Genomic DNA, 19,017 nt, shown 5'->3' with positions numbered 1-19,017 from the left:
TGAAGATTTCGCGACAAACCCTTGAGATGGCGTCATGAAAGAAGATCGACCCAATATAAGCAAAAAGCGTTCGAATTGTCCAAATAGCTAAGAAGATGGTGTGTTGAACAAAAAGGCCAAATCACGTTCCCGTATCTCTGTTAGATTGTGTTTTCTTCTGCTGCTTTCCTTTGGCCTATCGTGGGTTTTGTGGTTACTGGACTTGCATATGAACGTTGGTCTTTGTCATATTGCTATCTGCAGCTTTCTGGTCAACAAAAACAATTGGAATACCCTCGGATACTTCTGGACTGTGATTCTGACACCAAAATACTGGAATTTGCTGGACTGGAAAAGTGACTCAACATCATGGCGATTTTTGATACGAAATCTGCCTCGGCAGCAGGCAGGTCGTCTCCAGACATGCCTCACGATGCCGAAGCAGATGCCAACCTCTTCGATCCCGAGACTGGAGTGAAACGAGGACTCAAAACCCGGCATCTCACCATGATGGCTCTAGCCGGTATCATCGGCCCCGGTCTTCTCGTCGGTGCTGGTGGTGCCCTTTCGAACGGAGGACCTGCCTCATTGCTGATAGGCTTTGGTGTCATTGGCATCATTGCCTTTAGTATCATGCAATCTCTCGGCGAACTCACGACTCTGTACCCTTCTGGAGGCGCGTTTACGGAGCTGGGCGAGAGAATGGTGGATAAAGCTTTTGGAGTCGCTGTGGGTTGGAATTACTTTATCATTTGGGTTGCGGTTCTGGCGAATGAGTATAATACTATTAGTAGTATCTTTACTTTTTGGGCCCCTCAGGTCCCGTTGTGGGGTTACTTTCTCATTTTCTGGTTCTTCTTTCTTGGGTTTCAGTTGTTGGGTGTGGAGGTGTTTGGAGAGGCGGAGTTTTGGCTTGCTTTGCTCAAGTTGGCTGGATTGGCTGCATTTTTTGTGTTTGCCATAATCTATGCTGCTGGTGGGTTAGTTGGGCAGGATGAACCTCTTGGATTTCGGTATTACCACAACCCTGGAGCTTTCGTGGATGGCTTCAGGGGTGTCGCTACGGTCTTTGTGTTCTGCAGTACCTTTTACGCCGGCATCGAGTCTGTCGCTGTTGCAGCCACAGAGACCAAAAACCCTGGTGTTGCCGTGCCTCTGGCCATCCGACAAGTATTCGCACGCATTCTGTTCGTGTACATGGGCTCGGCGTTTTTCTTCGGCCTCGTATGCCCAGCAAACGCAGACGGCCTTGCCAATGGAGGCAGCAGAGCACTAAAGTCACCCATGACAGTCGCGATTCAAAACGCCGGTTGGAATGGTGGTGTCCATCTCATCAACGCCTTCATCTTTGTAACATGTCTTTCAGCAACAAACGCATCCATCTACATTGGCTCTCGCACCATCCTCTTCATGGCAAAAGACGGCAAGGCCCCTCGCTTCCTGGGCTGGACAGACGAACGCGGTGTCCCCGTCGCCGCCATAATCTTTACAAACCTCTTTGGCGCAATATCGATGATGAATGTCAGTACTGGAGCGGGAAAAGCATACAACTACATTGTCAATCTCTCTGGAGTCTCGACTTTCCTGGTCTGGGGTAGTATCAGTTTCATCCACATCCGCTTCCGCTCTGCATGGGCACGTCAAGGCCGTACACCCGAGGAACTTCCCTTCAAGTCGATGCTATATCCCTGGAATGCGTACTTTGGACTCTGCGCCAATATTTTCCTTGCTCTTGTTCAGGGATGGGGTAATTTTGTACCCTTTGATGCTGGAGGCTTTGTGGATGCTTATATTTTGATTCCGTTGTTTCCTGTTATTTACTTGGTGTACAAGGTTTGGAACAAGACGAGATTTCATAGGTTGGAAGAGATTGATTTGGATGCTGGGAGGAGAGGGGATGTGGATGCTGCTAAACAGGCGACTAGACTTGTACCGGATGCGACATTGACATCGCAGGTCAAGGGTGGCAGGCTGAGGACGATCTGGAAGAATCTTTGACTTAATATCTATATAGTACATTAGTCGTCTGTAGTATTTGTATCACGTTTGTGCAGTTGCGTCTTTCTGTTGGTCACACATATAGCCGAGTAGACACGCAAGGATGAAAATGAGGGCATGACATCGTGAATAATGGTCTATATGCTATTAGTACACTGGAGCTCCGGACTCCATATTTTCTCCTGCAGAGGTCGTCTTGACCTTTGACGATAGTTTACAGTATTCGAACAAGTATAACGAAGGGTACTCTAGGTAAGACGGATCATGCTCTTGAAGCGGCTTGCAATTCTCTGGAAGAACGTGCGATCGGGAACTTCATCAAGCTCTTTGACAAGATTAGTGTAGTGATCTGGCGCAGAGAGAGGGCGCATCATGTTGGGAGACACAGGGTACTGTAATAAGTCAGCGAAAAGAATCGAGACGTTTGTAATTGTTGCAACCCACCACAGAAGTGTATCTATTCTCGAGCAGCGAGTACAAGGCATTGATCTCGCGGTCCTCATTCCTCGGCTTGGGTGCTGATGCTTGAGCAGTGTTGGCCTGGTTGACTTGTGCGACGGGCGCGGCTTCGAGACGCTTCTTCAGGACGGACTGAAAGGAGATTTCAGGGCGCAGACGGTCGACAGGCCATTGTGAAAGGATGCGGGCGTAGTGCTTTGAAGCTTGCTGTAATGGCTTGTCAGTCGCCTTTGTTCGATGGCACAAAGAGTGAAGCACATACAGCGCGTGACATTGTGGTGGATAGCGTGACGAGTGTGGGATTGTTGTGTTTGTAGATTTGTCGCAACAAATGGTGGTTGATCTGGGAAAGTAGTGACGAATGGACTGACAGTCGACAAGGCTCTCTCACAAATTGATCGTCGACGACATCATCAAAAGCTTGCACTCGTTTCCCTTCCCCGGATTCGTGGCGCAGACGGCGATACGCTCGGCATCGGACGGATACGATAGACCGACGAGGGTCCTCGTGGAAGAGGCTGAGGCTGAGACCAGACTAGGCATCGCAATCATCACCAGCGACTCATCATCGCCCGTCCATTCTCTTCTACCATCATCCGCCTTGTTTCTTTAATATTCAAATCATCTGTCCACGACCCCCGACGATTCATCCTGAGTTTTTGCGCCCGACCATCTCTCCCTGTTTCCCTTTTACGACTTCGACTCCACTCGACTCTGTGTTTACTTTCGCCTCCTCCTTTGACCCACGACCCCGGTGACCGCCTCGAGCCTCTCTACGCCCGTCGGCCCACTTCGCCTTATCGCAAGCGCCCGACCTCTGCGCGAGTCCACAACCATGTTTTCCTCCAACTATGAGCGGGTGAGTTTGATCGCGGCTTACTGTTTCCTTTCGCTTGTTTCCTAACGCGACTCCAGGTGCAAACACATGACGAGGACGACCATGTAGCCGGCCAAAACTCACAATCTATCCCTACCTCGCCCCCGCCATCTTTCCGCTCTCGCAACTCTTCTCGCCGTAACTCTGCCCAACAGGATCACCACCACGACGAGGATGCCGACCGAGATATTGACGACGCCTTTGCCGCCCCTTCGGATGACGAATCAGACCACGACGGCCCAGACGCTGATCGCAGGCGGCTTGTTCAACCCAGTGGCCGCGAATCTCCAGAAACTGCTGCACCCGAAGTCCAACCTCCTCGATTAGGACGTAGAGTCACCGAAATTAATATGTTCCTTCCTGGTGGTAGTCGCTCCAATAGTAGCAGAGCGATTGGTGGTGGAACCAGCGCCAATGATGGTGTCTTTGCAAACATTTCTGCGAAGCCTACACGTGGTGAAGAACTAGAAGAGAAGCCTCCGGTATGTTTCGTGTATTGTCGTACTGATCTTGCAATGTACTGACCTTATCGCAGACATATGAACAAGCAGCTGCTGATTCAGCGCCGCCATACTGGGAAACCTCTATTCTGGCTCCTGGTGCCTTTAACAGCGACGACATCTTTGTCGATGGTCTTGTTGTCGGCAGTCTGTTCTCCTTTGTCTGGAACGCTCTTATCTCAATGTCCTTCCAGCTTATCGGTTTCCTCCTCACCTACCTTCTTCACACAACACATGCTGCCAAGCACGGCTCTCGTGCTGGTCTGGGTATCACCTTGATACAATATGGTTTCACATTCCGATCAGTGCCTTCAGATCCCGTCACTGGCGTACCCGCAAACGACCCATCTGGTGCCATCCCCTCAGACCCCAATGATCACGATTTTGATCCTTCCAAGGGAGTTGGATCCGTTGCTGGCCCCGGAGAGACGAACGGACTAGGTGCTCAGGACTGGATCTCGTATGGACTTATGATTGTCGGATGGTTCATCTTGATCCGATCCGTTAGCCAGTTCATCCGCGCAAGGCGGCAGGAGATGATCATCCGCGGCACCAATGACCGTGGTCTCGGTACGGCTGTTGTAGCAAGCAACGAGACACCTGAGCAAGCCGTCTAAGCTCAAAAGGTGGTTTGTTGGAGACTCAGGGGTATTGGTTGGAAGGAATGTAATGGTGTACAGTGGAGTTTCTTCCCTATGTGGCGATGATCATATCACAATTTTTTGGTTTCAAATTGCATTAACAGCGGATGGGTTGATCTCATATTTCCGATGGGGTCAAGGGTTCAGGGTTTCTTATAGCTGTGCGCGTGAAAGCAAGAAATTCAGCTTACTTTTCTCTTCTCACCTTCGGTCAAACATCTGATGTATCGAGTGTGACGATCGTGTGTTTGGCTCATTGATAGTAGTCGAACAATATAATTACATGCCCCATCCTTCCAAGAAAAAACCACCACTTCATCTCCTCGGGAAGAACCTCTGAACATTTCTCCAAACCCCCATCGGCGACTTTCTCAAAAACGCCAAATAGTACGCAGTACCAAACACCAACCCACCCAAATGCCCAGCATGCGCAATCCCCGAGTTCGGAGAATCCAAAAAATAACTATCCACCAAACCATAACCGGCCACAAATACCCAAAGAGGGAATGTTATGGGGATAAGCATCAATTGCATAGGAGCATTAGGAACCATACATGCCGTCAGTGCTCCAATCCCCATGACAGCACCCGAAGCACCCAAAGCTGAAGAGTTGTAGTTGCGAGTTTTGTTTTGCCAGTCCGAGGGGGAAGATTCTGAGATTTTGCGCTTGCGGTGGTATAGGAAGCCGAAACCGCCCATTACTGCCGAACCCCCTGCTACGGCGAAAAGATGCAAACCATTCATACCTGGTATAAAAGCACAAAGGCTGCAAAAGTTGTACAAGGAGAGCATGTTGAAGGCGAAATGGACGGGGTCAATGTGAGCAAATGCAGATGTTAGGATAGTCCACCAACGACCATTGTCCCAAGATGCTGGAGAAAGTAAAGTGTGGCTGAGGAGTTTCTTTTCTAGTTTCCAGTCTTTGGTATATTTTGCGTAGTTGAGGGTTCCAAAGACTAGGGCGTTTGCGGTGAAGAGGAAGTAGAAGGCTGACATTACGCCGTTGCTTCTGGGGGAGTGGGAGTAGCCGCTTCCTGAGTGGTAGAAGCGTTGAAGTTTTTGCAAGCGAGAGCTGGTGATTGGGTCGAGATTGTTGTTCATCTTGCGAGTTGTTGATGGGGTGAAGAAGGAGTGGCGTGGTTGAAGTAGTGATGAGGTCTTGGTGGTTCGGAGAAGAGATGAAGCCTTGTGGGACTGGAGAAGAGATGATGCTTTGCGAGTTTGAGGGATTGAGTTGGAGTTTGCCACACCTAGTCTTTGGCGAAGCAATTGGGAAAACATTGTGATAGGGGAGTGGACGAGAAGGAGAGGTGGTGTTATATCCTATGTGGTCGTCGGATGATGCTCGCTTATGATGCAAGAACGCGGCACGAGCAGTCGTGGCCGGCGCTTAATGAGAAAGAGCTTTCTTGGGTGCTGCCAGGATTCTGTATATTCCGCTGCACGACTGGACTGACGAGAGACTTAGCGACGATGTCTCGTGCGAATATATCGAGTATCCCAGTCGGCAAGAAGAGGTGATGGATGTATAAAGTGGACCACTGCCACCCGTGATTGGCCGACGTGTGCCAAGGCTTCACAAAACAGCTTGATGTTCCAACATGGACGAGCGGCGCACGACGACTTTCTACCATCTTGACTTGATCTTCTTCTCCGCCGCATTCTTGTGCACCCCCGCTCGATCTACCACCAGCTCGCTTCTCTCTCTTTGCCCACACTAGAACCGCAACCAATCTCGCCGCTCGACTTCACTCCTCCATTGACGTGAAAACTGCGTGATACCACGACACGAATCTCCTCTACTCGATCACCACAAGCAACAGCTTACCCACGCAAATCAACTACAAACAATCCGCTCTGCTCGAATTGCGCCTACGCTACTCCACTCGGTGCTTTCATTCACTGCGCGCATTCACTCAAACGTCTACGCCATTCGACACGACTCATATTCCTAGCATTGCGTGTCCTCCGAGCTCACGTCTCTTTCTTCTCGCCCATCACCACAATCCACACAACATACAATGGCGGATCAACTCGCAAATCAGCTCGAAGCTGCTTCGCTCAAGTATGCCGACATCGGTCTACCACCTCTCTGGAACCACGCGCTGACAATATCCTCCCCAGTGAATCATCCCAGCAAGACAACAACTGGAGGTCAGGACTGAAGGTGCCTGCCAAGGACGGCAGAGTCCAAACAGAAGATGTCACCGCGACCAAGGGTCTTGAGTTTGAAGATTTCTACCTCAAGCGCGAACTGCTCATGGGCATTTTCGAATCAGGTTTCGAAAAGCCCTCGCCCATCCAAGAAGAAGCTATCCCCGTCGCTCTTACCGGCAGAGATGTCCTTGCCCGCGCAAAGAACGGTACCGGAAAGACTGCTGCTTTCATCATCCCCACTCTCGAACGCGTCAACCCTAAGAACAGCAAGATCCAGGCCTTGATCTTGGTACCTACGCGAGAGCTTGCTCTCCAAACATCGCAAGTATGCAAGACGCTTGGAAAACATCTTGGTGTCAACGTCATGGTCACTACTGGAGGTACTGGCTTGAAGGACGACATTATCCGTTTGAACGAGGCTGTCCACGTCCTCATCGGTACCCCTGGCAGAATATTGGATCTTGCCAGTCGAGGTGTTGCCGACCTGTCGACCGCCCAAACATTTGTCATGGACGAGGCCGACAAGCTCCTCTCCCCTGAGTTCACCTCGACTATTGATCAGTTGCTCTCATTCCACCCTCCGGACCGCCAGGTCATGCTCTTCTCGGCCACTTTCCCCGTCATTGTCAAGGAGTTCAAGGACAAGCACATGAAGGACCCCCACGAGATCAACCTCATGGATGAGTTGACCCTACGTGGTATTACCCAGTACTACGCCTTCGTCGAGGAGAAGCAAAAGGTCCACTGCCTCAACACCCTCTTCTCCCGCCTGCAGATCAACCAGTCCATCATCTTCTGCAACTCTACTACCCGTGTCGAGCTGTTGGCTAAGAAGGTGACTGAGCTCGGCTACTCGTGCTTCTACTCGCATGCACGCATGTTGCAACAGAACCGTAACCGCGTCTTCCACGATTTCCGCGCTGGCCACTGCCGTAACCTTGTCTGTTCCGATCTTCTCACCCGTGGTATCGATATCCAGGCTGTTAATGTTGTCATCAACTTTGACTTCCCCAAGAACGCCGAGACCTACCTTCACCGTATCGGTCGTTCTGGTCGTTTCGGTCACCTTGGTCTCGCTATTAACTTGATCAACTGGGAGGATCGCTTCAACCTTTACAGAATCGAGCAGGAGCTCGGCACTGAGATTAAGCCCATTCCTCAGCACATCGACAAGGGTCTGTACGTTTACGATACCCCCGAGAATATCCCTCGCCCCATCACCAGCGCCCCGCAGTTGCAGCAACAGCCCCAAGAGCGCCGTCAGCACCACCAGCAGGGCTACCGTGGCGGTCGCGGTGGTAACTACCAGGGCCAGCAAGGTCAGAGAAGAGGACCTCCCCGCAACCAAAACCCCTCCCAGGGCGGCCAAGGCGGCCAGGGAGGATTCCAGCAACAGCAGGCTCAATACAACCAGCAAGCCTTCCCCACCCAACAGCAGCAAGCTCCTTCATACCCTCAAGGTGGCTTCGCTCAGCCTAGCACTTTCCCTACCCCCCAAAGCTTCCCTCAGCCTCAAGGACAACAGCCCGGCAGGTAGTCAGGGCATAATTTTTCTGAACTTTTTTTCTTGGTTCTTTTCACGGCGTTTACACTGGAGTTGCCCTAGGAAGGTCTATTTGCATTCTCACGATGGGATGAGGAGAAGAGGGAAAAGCAAGACATGGATTGTCCTCGCGCCACGCTACCAATGAAGTTTACACCACCTGCCTTCCGGTCCAGCACAACGTCGATACTTCTATATTCAACATCACCGCCCGTACGCGCGCTTCTGGTTGTAGCGAACACAACCGGGCTACTTTTAACATCATTTCGATCGTCTTCAAGCGCCATTTCGACACGACGCATGCCTTTCCATTTCCTGAACTCCCTTTTCATGCACCATGTACCATCAAGTTTTTTGCACTCTTTTCCCGCTCTATACCGAGGTGTATCTGTGTTGAACCAAATCCGGCTGGGCCTAGGTCAACATGGTACCTTTGTTTATTACTCTGCTTTTTATCACCCTCTACACCCTACATCTGTTTACCCGACTTTGCAACTTTACTCTCTTCACTCTTGAGAACATGATCGACACTTTCAAGTCGTGGTCGGCAACATTTTTTCGAATCCGATCTCGACTTGATTGCCAAGAGCGATACAAGAACTTGACACCTGTGGCGCCTCATGGACGCTGCATTCAAAATGCCGACATTATCGAAACCAGACCAACACTATGGTTTTCTACCTACACTGTCTTATGACACCCAAACAAACTGTTGATCATCCACCTTCACCAGCCTTGACCTCCTAGGCTAGTCGAAGGTGTGAACCAGATCAGTACCAAGACCTTTCTACATTCCCACATTCTCTTGTAAACACTCTACCTTATTCAGACTTGATCTCAGATCTGATTGAATGAGAACAAGTGATTGGAAGGAAGAGGGGGACACTTGGTTGGAAGGAAAATAACCCAGAAAACAATTTTTGATGGAGAGAATGGAAAGGATCAATCGAGAGCAGGAAAAGCTAGGTTCCGTATAGCGTTACTGTTACTGTCCTCAATGTCAAGATCCTTCTCTTTCAATGTTGTGTATCTCTGTGTTGATCTCGTGTCCTCGGTTGGTCATGCTGTATAAGCTTGCTACTGTCGCATGATCAGAACTTGATGTTGCATGACCTCTTCGCCCTTGTGCTATCCCAGTCCGACCTCGTTGACTTTTCAGCCTAGACGTCCTCATTGGCTGCATCTCGACATGTTCAATAAGCTTCCTTTGTCTTGTAAGAAAAGCAATGCACAGCAATACTAACAAACAACACTCGGAGAGCCCCGACACTAAATGAACTCTTCATTCGACATGGATATTCACTACCGACGTTCTGTTTCTCCATTCACAAGCTCCCCCCCCCCCCCCCCCCTCCTCTGCTGTATAAGAATACAGAAAAGATTTTTTTTTTACAAATCAATCTTAGTAGCAACCATATTCTCCGACATGAAACCAGTAACAAACAACCAACCCCTTTTCTTTCCTCCCTCCAACCCGGGATCAATACCGATGACTACAGCAGCACTAGCTGTTCTAACTTTACCCCCGTCATCTTGAAAGACCAATTTCTTTTGCCAATTGCCCTCTTGTTGTCCCTTTGATAAAGTGTGGGAAGGGTCTGGTTGTACTAGCCATACGTAAACGGGATCTTTGGCGTTTGGGGTTTTGATGTTGGAGGCGAGGTCTAGTCCGCGGGCTAGACCGGCTAGGATGTAGCCACTTTTGTCGTCGGAGTCGGTGGCCCAGGGGTCGTGGTACCAAGTCGGGTTATCCAGGGTAGAGTCCAAGTGTATGCTCTCCCTAACTTCTAGAGTCTTGTTCTCGGCGTGCGGGAAGGCGCGGTAGAGGATTCCTCTCTCTGCACTGACCACCGTGACTTCTTCGCTTTCGTGAACATGGCCTAGGCCATTATTGTTCTTGATTCCCGTCAGAGCGGTTTGAACTCCCAAGCCTTCAGAGGGAGAAGTAGCGTAGAGATCTGTAATGGACACGAGTTGTGTATTCGACCATTTCACCGGTGCCACGCCCTCAAGTTCTCTCATCAAGCCCTCCCTGTAGAAATGGTCATTCGTGACATAAAACTCCGTAGGGCTGATTGCGTGTATATCATTAGGCGTTTCAATACGTGGATGGCTGATTGTGCGAATGTGTTTTGCTGTACTGGTGCCAATGACATGTCTGAAGAGTTCGATGCGTGAGTTACTCTTTTGAATGTGTTCGCGACGAGAAGCCACGAATTCTGGATTGGGTTGATGGTTTACGGCGAAGATGTATACAGTGTTTTTTGCCGAAGGGTCGGCGATGACATCGATGCCGTGGGTTACAAATGTCTTGTCGAAATCAATAAAGGACAGACGGATGCTTTTCATAGTCTGTAATTTTGTTTATTTAATCAGTGTCTGTACTTTTCCTTTCTCAAGCTTTGTAGAAAAACATAGTAACGTACCTTGGGATCAACGACATGAATACTTCCCTGTGTCCCATCCGTGGGCGGCTCGAAACTTCCCAATGGAGGAAACCATGAAAACCTGGTATGTCTATCCTCACAAGCCGTAAACAGCAAGTTTGCAGGGGCATAGTAATGCAAATCTTCGCAATGAGTCGTGTCCTCTATCTTGACATAATCTGCTGCATTCGCTATCGTCGAGGTTATTGCAGGTCTACCCACTCCAATAACTTTGAGCTCATGGCGGATTGGAGGGATGATGTAGGTGGAGAGTGCCGCTAGAGCGGCAATCGATGCCACAGTTATTGTTCCTGGCATGCTTGGCGATGGTATAGGAAGATGGAGAGAAAGGGAAAGAGTCAATTGACAAGGGGGATGGGCTCAAGATCAAAAGACGTTTGTGGTTGGAGATGACGTGGGGATTAAAGTTTAGTGTATGAACCGTCTGGGGCTCCACGGTTAGATCGGAGATAAGAGATGGAGGTCAACCTTGATGGATTTTAGTGTCTAGGAGAGAGATGGCAGCAATCATGAAGGAGGTGATGTGATTGACGCAAGATCTGGATCCGAGACGTAGAGTTTGTATAGATGAGCATGTATGTTGTGGGAGGAACGAGCGTTGACCGATCGACATGCAAGAGAAATTAGACTGACAACGTGAAGGACCTCGATCCTGGCGATGTAGAAAGCTTCTTCCGGAGTAACGCGCCCCGGAAGATGGTTGATAGATTGTGCAAAAAATATGCCTTACTGTAACGCCGAAAATTGAGAACCCACTTCACCTCTCGGATGAGCCTCATAAACCATCTTACACCACTTCGTACTCGCATCTGGAGCCGACATCGTAGTAATCCTCATCTTCTCCCGATCGACAACCATTACCCTGCCAGTGATATTCTCAAGCCATCCCATCTCACCTTCGATCTTGAACTTCGGCACTAATCGTCTCGACTCCTCAATCTGCATGTCTCTCTGGAATATCTCGAACAAATCTCTTCTTTCCACAAGTCTCTCCATATAAAACTCCATTCCAAGTTTCGCATCACCATGCAAGATCCCACCGTAGATAGTGAGTTCGTCTTTGAGTACGCTCAATTGCAGATAGGACCAGATGAAATCATCAAGTTGCTGGTTGGCCAACTGTGCCCGCTCGTGGTTATCGTGCACAACCTGCACAAAGTCCTTGGGCGGGGCAGCGGTGATATGGATCATGTCCAGTCTTTGGGCTATAGAGCATAGAGTGGCAATCGCCGGCCATGCTTGTCGTAATATCGCTCGATTGTCAAACCAGTAACGTCGCTCTGCACTGACGTAGTATGGATCCAGTCCAATTTCCAGGACCTTCAAGGCTGGAAGGTGTTCATTTACTGCGCTGAAAAGAGCTTGCATACTCTTCTGCCAGAATTCCCCCTGCAGTTGGAGTGTTTGAATTTGTTTGCCTGCAGAAATCGGTAGTGCCTCGAAGACTTTGGCGATGAAATGAGGGTACTCGACCGCACCACCATAATCGTGCATCGGTCGCCACAGCCCCAGCGGAGTAGCGGCATATAGTACTGGTGAGGCTTCTCGGTAGATGGTTCGACAAGTCAAAAGAATAGCACGACAATTTTGGCCGGCACCAAAAGCGACACCGGAGTTGCCGTACTTCTGTTCAAAGAAGCGTCCATCTTTACGGTATCCGATGGTGTTTGGCTTCCACTTCGGGTATTCTCGTGCAATGTATGTATCATACGTGAAAGCGCCGGCATTGTCGGGTATGTGTTGATAAATGATGTCGCGAAGCTCACGAGGGAGGTCGAAGAAGGAGACGAGCGGGGTCTGCCGTCTGTCCATCGTCTCCATCTGGATTGTTGTTTCTTTGCTGCTCTTTCCTGGCTTTGATAGGGCGAAAAATGCAAGTCAGCAGAGACTGGAATCATGAAGGTATCATCCCAGAAGGTGATCTTCTTATCAGATGACATACACGCGACGGATGCGGCAGCCTAATTGACCCCGCATAACATTCACCACACTGCAAGTCACACATGCTAGTTATGTCAAGAGGCACGCGCATGTAAGTAAGTCGGTATTGTGCATTGCATCTGTGGAGCACGAAGCTAACGTCATTGTGTGATTGCCTGCCTCATAGCAATTTAATTCTCTGAGCAGACCGTATTGCCAGTAAAGCCTCTCCTATTAGAAAGGCGTTGTTAGACTTCCACTATCAAGCAAAGTACTGAGGCAAGCAGTCGCAGGAATACGGCTTCTCCACAATGTCGCGATGGGCCTTGGGATCCTCTAGCTTTTCAAGCCAGGCCTTTGTTGCCCTGTTGAGGTCATCCATGTAGGGCCGTAACAATGGAGTACGTGCTACCCTCTCAGCCCAAGTGAAGCTGAAAGGCTTCAGAGTCAACGCATCTAGCATGTATACGAGTTATCTGACAACGGCGGGTCCAGATGCTGGCTGCTGTAGACGTTTCAGGACAATCACCGAGAGGTGCTTGATCTGAATGCCCGTCTGATTGATCCATGCCACCGGTGAGCCATGCGCACCCATTTGCGATACCGTGTGTTGGTCTGGAACGCTTCCTCCGGCATTGCAGATGATGAGAGTAACTTTTGACAAGAAGGCTCCCATTGGCTCATGCATGCTGCGAAGTAGTGCTTTCAAAGGTAGTGAGTACAAGCCAAACATTCCCAGGAAAACTACGACTTCCAAGCGTGAGTAGCTTGACAAAATGGGCCTGGCCTCCTTAGAGATCTGATGACAAGACTTCAAGATCCCTACATGCACGTTGCCATTCTCTAAGACAAAGGGGCTTAATGGCCACGGTGGAGCATGAGATGATTTCGACTTGCAACGGTGGAATCCTATACTCACACAGTCTTCACATGTGGCTAAGGCGCCTGAAAGATGTGCATCGTCGTGCTCGCACCAAAGCAGGCGGGCAGTGTTAACTTGTTCAGGTGTGAACAGACAGTCGCAGATCATGTTGCGTATCTCAGGCGGCAGCGACAAGAAGGATAATCCAGACTGTGGCTGCTTTGCGACGACCAAAGGCAAAGCCGCATCGACGGTGGGTGGTGGTTTTTGAGACAACGCCATATATGCTATGTGTGGTGGGGGATATGGAGAGACTTCGCTACTTTTGGTGGGCGAAGAAGCAGAGGCTTTGTCCTTGAGATCGGGGTCTGGAGGAGATGGAGTGGAGGATGCCATTTTGAAACCGATGCACGACGGGACGAAGTTTGTATGCGTTGGCGAGGTGTGAGAGGATGATGGAGTTGACAACGGGAACTGAGTGAGGACGGCTCTGACTTGCGACGATGATCGGAATGAAGAAGTGGAAGACAGCTTCAGAATGGCGAAGCAGGTTTGAGAACGAGCGAATTTGTCAAGGGTGGACGGTCGAGGGAAGGTGCAAATTAATAAATTTGGAAGCAGCGACCTTCAAGGGTTAATAGTTTCATTTTCACATCATGGACCGCCGAGAGAAGCAACGTGTATGTATAATTGAGCGATCTGAGAGCTAACAGAAGGTTTAGCTTGAGTGTGAGCAAGGTATAAAGCGAAAGGCAAGGAAATATTGGAGCTCATGGCGAGCTAGAAAAGAAAAACAGCGAAGCCTAGTGCGGATGAAGGAAACAGCAAAGTCAGGCACAGCAACATCTCGCGATCAGGTTAGCGGACCCAGACGCTCAACCCGATTCCTCCCCGATCAACTCTCTCGACGTTCTCAGTGTGACGGGCAGCACAAAGATTTTAGCTGTGGTTGACCTTGCCGACGAAATGGATTTCCAGCTGATCTCCCTAAGCTCCAACTCCTGCTCCTGTCTGACGAAGCTGAACCGATTGATCGAGTATGAGGGGCACGTTGTCCATCAGCCTTCCGTTCAAACGGTCGCGGAATTTGCGAATCATAGCCATCAATGCGACGTCGTTTTGTCTGTCTCTGGAAATGCCTTTGAACAGTGCTGCACGCTTGGTAAGGCTCATTTCGACGATAGGCTGCTTCACCACCATCAGATCAAACTTCCTGAAGATCTCGTGTGCAGTAGCCACACTGGCATCGTAAGATCTACCACGCGTTGGGTCCCTGGTGACAGTAACGATTCCGGGTGCGTATCCGTTGAGCGCGATCATGACGTTGCCGACAATCTGCATAAAGAGTTTGCGATCTATAGAATTCTCATGTTTCAGAGGGGCGACTGCGAAGTTGAGGGAGCCAAGATTGCAGGGAAACATAGGCAAGGCGCTGAGGCCGCTGAGCGTGCCGGGGTATGGTCGCAGAAGGATCGAGAGATGGGTCTCGGAGTAAAGCATGGGCATTGCTTCCGAGTAGACTTGCTTTGAACATCCGAGGATTGCAGGGTAGATTCTTCCACCAGGTCGTTCAACTAGACTACCCTTCTCGTGATCATCGATAATGGCATGGCATTGGCAAACAAGATGCACTCTGCCTGATAGGCACCAGATGCACTTTCCCTCGATGCTGCAGAGTGCTGTAGCTTGTTCGAAAGAATCGACGGAGGTCGGCAGCACTCTCTGGCCGACAGTGCGGACTTCACCTCTTTCTACCGAGGTAAGTAGATGCTGGTAGACGAGGGTGCGCAGTTCTGGTGGGAGTTGCATGAACGATGGTTTCGACATCGAGCGAGCCATCACGAGATGGGTGTAATGAGACAAGGGCGATAGAGTGTGGATGTACAGGTATAGGATAAGATGGGTGCGCAGCAGATGGAGGCTACGCGCGCCAGGTCGGTGTCGAAATTGCAAGAATAACTGTTGCTGGATGGATGCACGAGACAGAGGTGAATTGAGGTGGTCTGGATTTGGGAAGTCAAGTCGGGGCAGAGCATGGGTCCTTACGCGTGGGACTGCCGAGACAAGACCCGATCGGTCGGAAATACCGAAACGGACCGTCACGACGGACGTACTCGAGCCAAGTCGAGCGCTGTCAAGACCACACATCACGGCAGTGCCGAGACAGGATCCATGCCAATCGAATCGTCGAGCCAGAACACCCAACCAGATGCATCTGAGCCGAGCTGAAAGCTGCTGTACACTGTCAAAGCCATCGCCACAAGTAGATATCGAGTGCCGAAACACGACACTCATACTGACGATGCGAGCTAAGTCAAAGACCAAAGCAGAACGTTACAGGTAGAACGCTCAAAGGCTTAAAGACCGCAGGGAACCTGAACGAACATATGCAGGCCAGTGTTGAATGCTACAAAAGGGCACTCGATCGAAGAGATCCTGGTCACCCTTGCTTAGAAAACCAACGACTGACCCAGGTCAAATCGAACAATGGTACAGCGCGCTCCGATCAAGAGGAAACTTGAGCCAGCCTCGCCTTGATGAATGCGAACAGCCGCACACACACGGACCCACGACGAGTATGCTTTGCCAGGCGGGAGCTGTTGTATGCGTATATATTGGCAAACTCGTCCATCGACTGAGTCAGGCGCACCAGTGGAGCACACAAGAGCCTGCCTCGACCAACAGTGCCGGTAGACTCGGAAGTCCTGCTACTTGATGCAACTGGCAACGACGACCACTCCCAAGGAGCTGATCGACCACTATTCAACAACTTCGGTGACCCACCAAGGAGCTGTATCGGAGCGAGGTAAGACTCGACCGGAAGCCACCAGTCATCGCCGAGGACCCGGCGACCGTTGGCTCAGAACATGAGCTGTTTCTCCTGGGCAGTACGGGGTTGAGCAAGAGTACCACACCTTCAGATCCTCGCAATGTCCCTGCCAGGTAGAAGTAATCGAGATGCAAGTCACTGGGTATGGGTTTGAAATGACATGTACATGTCGGCAGGCAGCATCTTTCAAGCGATTAGCTTTGTCAGACCAACAGATCTACTTAACTGCTGAGTTCCACACGCTTTCCGAGGACAGCGCGAGCATCACTCTCAGCCAATACCTCCAAGCCCATCTCCTCTAGCACGTCTCGAGCAGCCTCATTGTCCATGAAGACTCTTCTTTCGACTTCAAAGAGACCCCATTTCTTCTCTTGGGTCACCTCGTTTTTTGGGTCGACCTCAACAGGAAGCTCGCCCCTTACAGGCAGGTCGAGCAGTGTCAAACCATTGTCAAGGCGCAGCATGGCAGTTTGACCAAACCCGTTACCGAGATAACGATCAAACACGCTGCAGATGCCTCTAAAGTCTGACTTGAATTGTGAAGCACCAGCACTCGAAAAGTTGTGGCGGAGCAGCACATTGTCCCACAACGTGATCTGGAGACTGTGGCCTACGACGCGACAGATACGACGCAATGCAGGTCTTGCTAAAGCTCGGGACAAGAAAGCAAGATGTGTGTCCAGGAAAGCAAGAGGAGGATCCAGTTCAGCCGTCAGACTAGACTCACTGCCTGAAGCAGAGAGAGACGCCCATGGGCTGATACGAGTGTATGGCCTCAAGACATCACGAAGGTGGTAGATCAGAGTCTCACAGATGACCTCCTCAGTACGGACACGCAGTCTGCGGTAGCTGCCGGCCATGATCTCGAACAAAGCGCCTTCGAGCTCCTGGGTCTCTTGCGAATTATTGATCGAAGCATTCGTCTTCGCCGCGATCTCAGCCATGTTCAGATCGCCCTTGATCTCGATCTTCGATGACGCTCTGTATTGCAGCTCTTCCCAGAGCTCAAGGAAGAAGACGTCATCGCTCCAGTCACGCATAGCTCTTTCCAGGTATTCTGCAGAGCCAAAGATACGACACAGATGATTCATGCCTTTGACCCCTGAGAGTTCAGCTTGTTCTTCTTTGGTAACACCATTGACAGCACGTCCGACAGCTGTGGTGTTTGTCAAGAATATCTGCAGGCTGTTGTTTATGCGAAGATAGAATCTGTTGAAGATCTCAAGCTGGATGTCAGTCAAGAACCGAATCTTCTGACTAAATGACGACAAAGATCTGTAGCGCTCTGTGATGGTCTCAAGAAGATCATTGACTCGAACGGCGGCCTTGGTGGGCTTGGTACTCTCAGCCGACACAGAATCAAAATCAAGTTCGAGTGTTGATCGATCCGAGATGATGCTTTCATAGCGAGCCAAAGCAAAGTCGCGCTCCACAGCTAGCCACTGCACAAAGTAAGACTGTTTCTCCAGGACATAATGCGCAAGGCCACGCCACACAGTAGCGGGAGAAAGCGGTGTGTAGTTCCATTCCTCTTGCAGAGTGGCGTCGAATGTCATGACCTCATGCATCAGGTTGCTGAGTAGCTGTGGCTGGTCTGCAACTTGTGGAAGAACTGACAGCAGTTTTTTCTGCAACATTGGTATCAGAGCAGTGATGAGCGCCGATGTCGCATCAATGTAGGCAGGAATCAGGGCAAGATCAGAACCTCGGAAGTTGGCCAAAAGCTGAGGCTGCAGATTACTTTGGAAGAATCCACAGTAGGTGTTGATCAACTCCAGGACATGGTTCAAGAAGTACTCGGGCTTGTCCAGACGGTTGGTTGGACGGTCACCAGAGAAATGGTAGTTGAAACGAAGCTCGAGTGATTGTACCATGATTTCGAGGGGTAGCAGCACAGCAGGTTCGTCCTTTGAGGTCTTTGAACTGTTTGCTGTGTCGGCTGACACCAGCTCCGGCTTTTGAAGGTCGATAAGTTTTTCGATGTGGATGTTCCACTCTGCCTGTAAGCCTGGAGGTACCGAGATACCCTGCTTTGGCCAACCCATCTTTGTCAAGGTCTTCTCAAAATCGGCCGCAAAGGCTTGCTCGATTTGATTACGCAAGGTATGGGTGGTCCTCAATACATGGACGATGAGATGAGGAGCGGCACCCTCTGCCGCCTCTGAGAGCGGCTGCAGACTAGCAGAAAGGGCCGATAGTTTCTTGTATGCGGTCAAAGCAGCCTTGTCAGACTTGCTCAACTGTTCACTACCTTCAAGACGTAGTGTGTCCACCTCTTGCAGCATTTCGGCATAGCCTGAAGCCATGTCGAGCTTTCTCAAACGACCCATACTAGATTCAAACTTTTGCAAGGCATCATCGCTGGTTTCTGATTGTGTCACAGCCTGAAGTCGGCGATCAAGGTCATCCTGATCACGCTGGAATGTCGTGGCCTTGTCTTTGATTGATGTCGCATGTCTGTTTGAGGCTTCCTGAGCAATGTCGTGGTCCTTCCGGGCATCATGGAGCTGCGAGAATGTCAGAAGAGAGTGGGCACCGGTCACTCCTGGGCTTTCCACGAACCTGCTGCTTAAGCAGGTCTTGCTGCGCCTTGACGCTTTCCAGTAAGGTGTCTAGAGAGTCCAAGTCGGCAAAAGACTGTAATTTATCGTCCAGGAAGTCGAAAAGTCGGACATCATTGTCCTGATTGTTGCGATAATTCTCGAGCGCCATCCTTGCTGCAAGAGGTTTGTTATTTGACAAGCTGTTCACTGGCACCTGTAGCACATTGTCTGATGACGCGCTCGTGAACGGGCCTCACGCGC

The 19,017-nt window shown here is 50.3% G+C and overlaps 9 protein-coding genes across 9 annotated transcripts; 3 read left to right on the top strand and 6 right to left on the bottom strand.

The window, feature by feature from the left end:
- Positions 1-402: 402 nt before the first annotated feature.
- On the top strand, positions 403-1,977 carry AUEXF2481DRAFT_70061 (uncharacterized protein; the record flags this gene model as incomplete). Its single annotated transcript, XM_013484307.1, has 1 exon — positions 403-1,977. One exon carries the CDS (start codon positions 403-405, stop codon positions 1,975-1,977), a length of 1,575 nt encoding a protein of 524 aa, XP_013339761.1.
- Positions 1,978-2,157: 180 nt separating this feature from the next.
- Positions 2,158-2,774, bottom strand: AUEXF2481DRAFT_44252 (uncharacterized protein). The gene is made up of 3 exons (XM_013484293.1): positions 2,699-2,774; positions 2,422-2,643; positions 2,158-2,369 (listed from the first exon to the last, which is right to left on the bottom strand). Exons 1-3 carry the CDS (start codon positions 2,708-2,710, stop codon positions 2,226-2,228), a joined length of 378 nt encoding a protein of 125 aa, XP_013339747.1. The 5' UTR covers positions 2,711-2,774; the 3' UTR covers positions 2,158-2,225.
- A 356-nt stretch (positions 2,775-3,130) lies between these two features.
- Positions 3,131-4,698, top strand: AUEXF2481DRAFT_505754 (uncharacterized protein). The gene is made up of 3 exons (XM_013484333.1): positions 3,131-3,295; positions 3,352-3,795; positions 3,849-4,698. The coding sequence occupies exons 1-3, from the start codon at positions 3,272-3,274 to the stop codon at positions 4,428-4,430; spliced, it is 1,050 nt and encodes a 349-aa protein (XP_013339787.1). The 5' UTR covers positions 3,131-3,271; the 3' UTR covers positions 4,431-4,698.
- Positions 4,699-4,769: 71 nt separating this feature from the next.
- Positions 4,770-5,450, bottom strand: AUEXF2481DRAFT_70076 (uncharacterized protein; the record flags this gene model as incomplete). The annotated part of the gene is made up of 2 exons (XM_013484308.1): positions 4,770-5,155; positions 5,201-5,450. 2 exons carry the CDS (start codon positions 5,448-5,450, stop codon positions 4,770-4,772), a joined length of 636 nt encoding a protein of 211 aa, XP_013339762.1.
- Positions 5,451-6,475: 1,025 nt separating this feature from the next.
- AUEXF2481DRAFT_70100 (uncharacterized protein) lies at positions 6,476-8,148 on the top strand (the record flags this gene model as incomplete). The annotated part of the gene is made up of 2 exons (XM_013484312.1): positions 6,476-6,519; positions 6,579-8,148. 2 exons carry the CDS (start codon positions 6,476-6,478, stop codon positions 8,146-8,148), a joined length of 1,614 nt encoding a protein of 537 aa, XP_013339766.1.
- A 1,395-nt stretch (positions 8,149-9,543) lies between these two features.
- AUEXF2481DRAFT_33202 (uncharacterized protein) lies at positions 9,544-10,898 on the bottom strand (the record flags this gene model as incomplete). The annotated part of the gene is made up of 2 exons (XM_013484275.1): positions 9,544-10,506; positions 10,581-10,898. 2 exons carry the CDS (start codon positions 10,896-10,898, stop codon positions 9,544-9,546), a joined length of 1,281 nt encoding a protein of 426 aa, XP_013339729.1.
- Positions 10,899-11,112: 214 nt separating this feature from the next.
- Positions 11,113-12,813, bottom strand: AUEXF2481DRAFT_505709 (uncharacterized protein). Its single transcript, XM_013484332.1, has 2 exons — positions 12,544-12,813; positions 11,113-12,455 (listed from the first exon to the last, which is right to left on the bottom strand). Exons 1-2 carry the CDS (start codon positions 12,631-12,633, stop codon positions 11,328-11,330), a joined length of 1,218 nt encoding a protein of 405 aa, XP_013339786.1. The 5' UTR covers positions 12,634-12,813; the 3' UTR covers positions 11,113-11,327.
- Positions 12,814-13,940: 1,127 nt separating this feature from the next.
- Positions 13,941-15,888, bottom strand: AUEXF2481DRAFT_505895 (uncharacterized protein). The gene is made up of 2 exons (XM_013484331.1): positions 14,475-15,888; positions 13,941-14,229 (listed from the first exon to the last, which is right to left on the bottom strand). The coding sequence occupies exons 1-2, from the start codon at positions 15,676-15,678 to the stop codon at positions 14,102-14,104; spliced, it is 1,332 nt and encodes a 443-aa protein (XP_013339785.1). The 5' UTR covers positions 15,679-15,888; the 3' UTR covers positions 13,941-14,101.
- Positions 15,889-16,434: 546 nt separating this feature from the next.
- Positions 16,435-18,925, bottom strand: AUEXF2481DRAFT_70086 (uncharacterized protein; the record flags this gene model as incomplete). The annotated part of the gene is made up of 2 exons (XM_013484310.1): positions 16,435-18,720; positions 18,776-18,925. 2 exons carry the CDS (start codon positions 18,923-18,925, stop codon positions 16,435-16,437), a joined length of 2,436 nt encoding a protein of 811 aa, XP_013339764.1.
- Positions 18,926-19,017: the final 92 nt, after the last annotated feature.

The sequence above is a fragment of the Aureobasidium subglaciale genome (genome assembly GCF_000721755.1).
Source record: "Aureobasidium subglaciale EXF-2481 unplaced genomic scaffold scaffold_31, whole genome shotgun sequence".
Lineage (NCBI taxonomy): Eukaryota > Fungi > Ascomycota > Dothideomycetes > Dothideales > Saccotheciaceae > Aureobasidium > Aureobasidium subglaciale.
The sequence above is the reverse complement of the archived record's forward strand: the minus strand, read 5'-3'. Positions and strand labels throughout refer to the sequence as shown.